A 7520-nucleotide genomic window follows, 5' to 3' on the forward strand; every position below is an offset into this window, starting at 1 on the left:
GCGTGTGAATGTTGCCATAAAAGTATGCTTGCCATGCGGCTAAGTGTTTACATGAGATAAATTGCCTGAATGCCTGTGGGTGGAGGTCAAAATGCTTAAATTGGGATAATGCGTTAAAACTATATTTGTTAAAGCCCACTAGATAGTGGCAAAACCGTCTTTTCTAAAAAGCCTACTTGAGGGTGGCAAAATCTGTATTTTAGCCTACTCGCGAGTAGCAAACCATTTTCAAAACAAACATGAAATGTTTTGTTCCAATTTGGGTGATTTGGTCTATACTTGTTTGTTGTGCGCATAACATAGTAATTCTAAGCTAATAAATGGAATAAGAACACGTAAAGTTTTCAAAAACGGATATCACGGTTAGTAGAGGCCGGTCTTCGGACCGGGCGAAAGGGGGTGCTCATAGCTGACCTTCCCCGATCGTACCCAAGCTCCCGAGCCGAGACAACTCCGGTGATGACGGACATGTGGCCTTCGGCACCGAGTCAGGGTTTCCTAAATTTCCCCATTTTAAAAATATTTAGGTGGCGACTCTGTATCTGGCAAAGCAGTCCATGTTTGGCACTACTTTTTCAAAAAAATCTGTTTTCTCAAACGATTTGCCAGATTTGGACTCTTTGGTTCAGATTAAGAACCGTGACACAAATCGAGAGTCCGAACTGTAGTAGCATCGAGGTCCCCCCCGCGGGCGCCGTCTACACCACCACCCTTCATCAGGGGCATCGACTAGGCGTTGTCGAAAGAAATAGCCTCGAGCTGAGTAGGCTGGGCAAGAATCCACAACCTGCAATCTGTCCATCAACCATACCTGGGAAGGGATGAAAAATGAGAGAATAAAGAATAGAGAGGTGTACGATGAGAGAAAAGTAAGACAAGGGTTTTGTGAGAAAAATCGAGCCTGAGGGCCGAGTGATGTGAGCAAATACATATGTAAGATTGGATGGGAAACATTACCTGCAGCAACAGTGGACTCCCAGCAAATCTAGTCGTCTCCCGGCGATGGAAAGCATCCAAGCCCATCAGCGTCTCAGCCAAGGTCATGGCGATGCAACTCTTTCCTTCTTTCAAACCTTGAGCAACTTCAATCAGACGGATGCTAGATCCGCCAAAGCCCGAGGAAAGCAGAAAGTGAGACAGCAGGCACAAGCAAAGGGCGTGATGTCGGAGACCTTGCCAATAATGGTTGTTGCGGTCACCAGCGTCAGAAAAGCGATGAATCAGACCGAGGATATCCAGTTCCCCATTATAGATCAGAGACCGAGCGTCATGTGCGGTGAGTCCACACATTCGCCCTAAAGCTTGGGCGTGGCCAAAGCGAAACTGGGGCAAGATCTCTTCATGACCTTCAGAGTCCATCAAAACTTGAAAATCTTCAAAAGTCGGACATACCTCTTGCCCACCAAAGCTAAAGACATGCGTCACCGGGTTCCAAAACCTCGCCGCGACATGGAGGAAAGGAAGGTGCAGCGGAGTGCGACTCAGCATGAACAGTGCATTCAAGCCGAAACTCCGGAAGTTCATCTTTTCCGAACCATCTAGAGAAACGATCCAAGCTGTGAGATTTTCAACGAGAAACGTCTCCATTTTTGGTGCAAAACTAAGGTGAATTAAATGAACCACGGAGCTAAGGCTTTTAAAGAGGAAAAGACACTATTCGGGGGACAAGTGTCAAAAATTTGACGGTTGCTGGACTAAGTGGCCGGCCAGCCACCTTTTCTGGCGGGCCGGCCATTTCCTTTTTCAAAAACTGGCCGGTGGTCTCCCCTTTGCAATAAATCTGGCCGGCTGGCTCCCAAAAGTAGCCGGCCATGCTCCAATGTGTGTCTTTAGCCTTGTTGTACCCTCCGAGAGAAAGTTTCAAGCATCTCCCTGCAACGGGCGTGTCGAAGGCCTCCATTCCCCTCTGTTTCGGATGCGTTCCGTTGCCCAAATCGTCCGAAGTACACTTTGTTTTGTTAAGTTTTGTTTGTCGAGTTGTTGTTTCGTTTATCGAGTTGTTGTTTTGTTTATCGAGTTGTCATTTTGCTTATCGAGTTGTTTATCGAGCTGTCGTGTTTCGTGTTTTTGAGTTGTTACTCTCTGTTTAAGCAATTTTGTTTGAGTCTTGAGTTGTCAATACTATTGTGTTTTGCTTATCGAGTTGTAAACTTGCTAAGATTTTGTTATGTCTTAGAAAGTTAAGTTGTTGCGTCGTTTCACTACCTGACTGGGCAAAATGCACAATGCACGTTTCCATTCAATCTCATTATGGTGCAAAATGATGCGATATGATGCTAAGAGTTTAAAATACAACACTTTTTTCAAAAACTGTTTCACTCCATCATGCCTCGCTTGTTACAACATTTTACAGACTAAGGCACAAGTTTTACAAAAATAAAACTGCCTGATGATGTACAAATGTGCTACAACTACTAGCAAAAAGATAAATAAAACAGGAAACAGCTGCATCTGTGCTCTCAAGAGCAGGAATAAGAGGCCCTCCTCGTCCTCTTCTACGGAATAGACTCTCCGCCGCCAACGGAATCGTCATCCTTGGGATCCCCCTCAGCCTCGCCTCCACTCCCGGAACCAAGGCCGGAGCCGTCCTCTCTATCGGTAGATGTCTCCGACTGACGATCTGCAACCTCCTCCTCCTCCTCCTCACTGGGCTCCTCCTCTATAATGTGTGCCCTGCGCCTACGAGACGGTCCCCCTCCAGCTCCTCGAAAAGGCCTGGATGGCCCAGCTCCTCGAAAAGGCCTGGATGGCCCAGCTCCTCGAAAAGGCCCGGGTGGTCCACCCCCCCCGCGATAAGGCCCAGGTGGCCTGGCCTGCGGCTGAGCATATACCGGGGGCATCTGAAAATAAAAAGCTCAATTCAAATACATCAGTCCAAATATGTACATCAAATGCAGATACGAGAAAACTACATGAAGTGGGTACATATAAACACAGTGTATAAATAAGGTGTGTGTCAGATGTGCTCTACACAAGTAGCCTATCAATGCAGTAGAAATCAGCATATCATCAGAAGTATGATAAATGCCAGAAAACTAAAGAGTACCTGGAAACCCATGACGGACAGCTGCGCCTCTCTCCGCAAGACCATGCCCTCAAGTGAGGCCACCAATCCGATCACCCCCTCCATGTACTCTCTGGGTGGCTGCAGATACGAGCTCATAATCATCAGTGAATAAAGGAATGTCTAAGTGTTTGAATGATAGATGAAAAATAGTGGGGCATACCAGCGGTGAGTCGAGATCAATGACGTATCGATGGTCAGGCATGGGAGGCTCTATCGGAATCATGTAGAAGGTCCCGTACCGCCATCCTATCAACTCGGTCGGCATGTCTGGCCATCCAGGATGAGGATAAGTCGGAGGAATCAGGGGAACCAATCCACCCCCACCTCTAGATGTGCCAGCCTTGCTGGTGGAAGGGGCGTCTGCAGCCCGAGCCCGGGCCTGGCTCGAAGATGGCATGCCAACAGGCCTCATCGTCGGAGTACGAGCTCCCGTCAATGGAGGCATCAGGTATATGTGGCGGTAAGTAGCGTAATCCCCCTCCTCCAGATGTAGTAAGGCATCAGTACCCAGCATAGCATTAACAACATCCTGGGAAAAGAGCATATCAGCAATCCGCATCAACTGGGGGTGCTGAAGGAGGGTCCTGAGAAGTGTACCCCCAGACCTGACGCAAGAAGCGGTCTCCCAAAAACCAGGCCCTGCCAACTGGCCCTTCGAACAGGATCCTGTACCGGGAGGCACCCCACCCTCCGACAAACTGGAATCGGAGACCCTCACCTAAAGGCGCCCATGGCTGCCATGTAATCTGCGAATAATAGACGTATAAACCAAGCAGAAATCAAAAATGTACAGGACAAATCAAAGATGAAAGCAGAAAGAACTGAGAGTTCTAAAATACCTCCGTCGACCGCACCGTGTCAAAATACTGCCGCAGAAAAAGGAGAGACTCCCGAGGTCTTGGCCGGTGCTGGCCTTCAAATACCAGTGAGTATGGGGTCACGAGAGGTCCCTCTACCACCATCTCCGGGGCTAATGTCGGGAAATACACATAGACCCACAACTGTGGAAAACAAAGCAGAATACGAAGTGCTGAGGGCAAAGTGCACGATACAGAGTATAAAGTGCGCTATGTCTACAATGTGCAAGTAATGAGGAGCAGAAATGTAAATCAAGAGGGCAGAAAGTACCTCTCAGGCTCTCCAATAGCCGCCAAGTAAGTCCCCCCGTCCACGGGAAGTCGCGCTCATATAGCAATAAAGGGTAGCCAAGCCGGCACCACCCCAGTCGTATCGTCTGACCTGTGATAGGTCCACCAAAGTACTCAGCAGATAGAGCCCTACAGTGTTCCCCCTGTCGGCAAACAAAGTGGTCCCGAAGAGGAACATCAGGAAGCCGCGGGCATACTGTGCCGCCTCATCAGGAGTCTCGGGCTCCATCTCCACCCGCCGAAAATGGGAAGAGAACCAGGTGTATCAGACTCTCCCCGAAGCTCTATCAACAGGCGGGCGAGCCCCCAGCAAATATATCCAGGCAGCCTCCCACTGACCCATGTCCTCATCGTAAGGGATAGGCCAACCTCCCATGTCCAGGCCAGTCAGTACGGCAAAGTCAAAGGGGGTCATAGTCAAGTCCCCCGTAGCGGAAAAATTGAAGGAGTTGGTGGTGTCCCACCATCTCTCCACCAAGGAAGCCATCAGCGTCCTCCTAGCAGGGCAACGGGATTGCCCAGTACAGAAGGGCCCAAACCCCGTCAAGTCAACCAAATCCCGAACAGCCTCCGGGAGCTCGGCATACCAGTCTCTCGCCGTAGTAGAGCCATACCCCCACACATTGCGAGAAGTCACCTACATTCAGAATGAATAGGTGTTTCAGCATAAAATGAATAAGTTGCGTGCAAATAAAATGAATAGGCTGCGCGCAAAGTAAAGTAAATGAGCCGTGTGTTCAGAAAATCAATGTTTGGGTTGCGTGTTCAAACTCTCAATCAGTGTGTGTTGCATGTTCACCTTCAATTTGAGCCGTGTGTTCAGAAAATTAGTATTTGGACTGCGTGTTCAAACTCTCAATCAGTGTATGCTGCGTGTTCACCTTCAATTTGGGCCGTGTGTTCAGAAAATTAGTGTTTGGGCTGCGTGTTCAACTCTCAATCAGTGTGTGCTGCGTATTTACCATCAGTTTGGGCTGTGTGTTCAGAAAATTAGTGTTTGGGCTGCGTGTTCAACCCTTAATCAGTGTGGACTGCGTGTTCACAAACAATTTGAGCCGTGTGTTCAGAAAATCAGTGTTTGGGCTGCGTGTTCAAACTCTCAATCAGTGTGTGTTGCGTGTTCACCTTCAATTTGAGCTGTGTTCAGAAAATTAGTGTTTGGGCTGCGTGTTCAAACTCCCAATCAGTGTGTGCTGCGTGTTCACCTTCAATTTGAGCCGTGTGTTCAGAAAATCAGTGTTTGGGCTGCGTGTTCTACTCTCAATCAGTGTGTGCTGCGTGTTCACCATCAATTTGGGCTATGTGTTCAAAAAATTAGTGTTTGGGCTGCGTGTTCAACTCTCAATCAGTGTGTGCTGCATGTTCACAATCAATTTGGGCTGTGTGTTCAGAAAATCAGTGTGTGCTGTGTGTTCACCTTCAATTTGAGCTGCGTGTTCAGAAAATTAGTGTTTGGGCTGCGTGTTCAACTCTCAATCAGTGTGTGTTGCGTGTTCACCATCAATTTGGGCTGTGCGTTCAGAAAATTAGTGTTTGGGCTGCATGTTCAACTCTCAATCAGTGTGTGTTGCGTGTTCACCATCAATTTGGGTTGTGTGTTCAGAAAATTAGTGTTTGGGCTGCGTGTTCAACCCTTAATCAGTGTGTGCTGCGTGTTCACCATCAATTTGGGTTGTGTGTTCAGAAAATTAGTGTTTGGGCTGCGTGTTCAACCCTTAATCAGTGTGGGCTGCGTGTTCACAAACAATTTGGGCTGTGTGTTCAGAAAATCAGTATTAGGGCTGCTGTAGACACCCCATTTTTGACCGACCTTAAGACTCAGACATCACCGATTGAGCGCTTGGTGACGTTGCATATCGTGCTCGTTCAGAAGTCTCAGAGTCGCGACCGTGAGCCCTGCCTCCGGATTTCCGAACCCTCTTCTGTGCCTTGCCTCGGTTTGCGAACCAGACTCGGTTTTCTCTGTTTCTTTTCCTGAGGGGAGGGAGAGGTCCCGTAGACCATCCCTCAGGGGCCGTGGGCTACATTTTGTGGCTGTAGGCCATTTTGCCCATTTTCGAGCCCGGTTTCTGGTTTTTCGGGACCGTTGGACGTGTGCCTCGGTTCGGGACCGCTTAACCATCTCCGTTTGCTCTGGTTTTTGGCATGCTTCTTATTTACTCCCTTTTGAGGGACACTGAGGTCTGAGAGACCCACTTCGTGGTCGAATGCCACTTTCGGTGCTTAACAGGCAGTTTTCGGGGCCCCGAACTGCGCGTTCTAGCCCCCGAACATTCGTTTTGCATCGGTTTTCGTTCATTTTTGGCAGGTACCTCTGTTTCATCACCAGGGAGGCCGCAGAAGGGTGGGAGGCCAGCAATTGTTTCAGCAACCAGTTATATTCCTCCGGCGCCCTCCGACGCCCGTTTTTTCTCACTTCCAAGCCAATGTTGACCACCCTTGGGCCATTTTCTTGCACCCTAAACCCCATATTTGTGTTGTACACACATGGAAGGACACCAAAAGTTGGTGGCCGGCCAGTAATTCCACCTGACCCTTTTGAACCCTTCTTAAAAATGGCTTGTTCTCTCTCCTGGTTCACTGTTGCCAATTTTGAACCACAGGGCTGTGTTGAGGGCACATGGGAGGACACCAATTTGTGGTGGCCGGCCATTAATTCACCTTGGCCCTTTTGACCCATGGCCGGCCGGCCATGGGGGGTGGCCGGCCGGCCACCTGCAGCTCCAAAACCTGGCCGGCCTTGCTCCTCAGGGTGAGTACATTACAGCTGTATATCTGTTTTCCCCCCAAAAAACCTGTATCCGGGGGACAACTTTTGGGGGGAAACTTGATCCATTTTCCCCTCACTTTTTCCCTCCATTTCTCCCCCTTTTTTTTCTACATAACAGAGCCTCCAGCTCTGTCCCAAGGGTTGGAAAAAATCCCTCTCAAGCCTTTACATTATATCTCTCTCCATCTCTATCTCCAAGCTCCAATCCTTCAAACCTTACACCATTTTACACTACACCACCTAGCACCACCCTTCCATCCTTCATTCCAGCAGCTGGAGGTCATTCTTCAAGGCCTAAGAGTGCTGCAACTCAAGCCAAAAGGGTGCCAAAGTCAAGTCTTCAAGGGTAAGCTCCATTTCCCCCATTTCGGTCCATATTTTGTTCAATACATAAGTCATATTTGCTTGCTGTTTTGGGCTCCGACCCTAACTTAAGTTAAGCTTATTTTGAGCCATTTTTCATGTTTCATTCAGGGCCTCTCACTGTTTGAGGCCTCCTTGGTGCACTTACTTCATTATCCCTCTTATATGCCAT

General features: G+C 48.6%; 1 protein-coding gene across 1 annotated transcript; it reads right to left on the minus strand.

Annotated features, from left to right (window-relative positions):
* Positions 1–2270: 2270 nt before the first annotated feature.
* Positions 2271–6013, minus strand: LOC145819720 (uncharacterized). The gene is made up of 4 exons (XM_082913612.1): positions 3907–6013; positions 3228–3813; positions 3047–3145; positions 2271–2840 (listed from the first exon to the last, which is right to left on the minus strand). The coding sequence occupies exons 2-4, from the start codon at positions 3624–3626 to the stop codon at positions 2496–2498; spliced, it is 843 nt and encodes a 280-aa protein (XP_082769738.1). The 5' UTR covers positions 3627–3813; positions 3907–6013; the 3' UTR covers positions 2271–2495.
* Positions 6014–7520: the final 1507 nt, after the last annotated feature.

The sequence above is a fragment of the Camellia sinensis genome, chromosome 2 (genome assembly GCF_055761805.1).
Source record: "Camellia sinensis isolate YWXY chromosome 2, ASM5576180v1, whole genome shotgun sequence".
NCBI classification, from domain to species: Eukaryota; Viridiplantae; Streptophyta; class Magnoliopsida; order Ericales; family Theaceae; genus Camellia; species Camellia sinensis.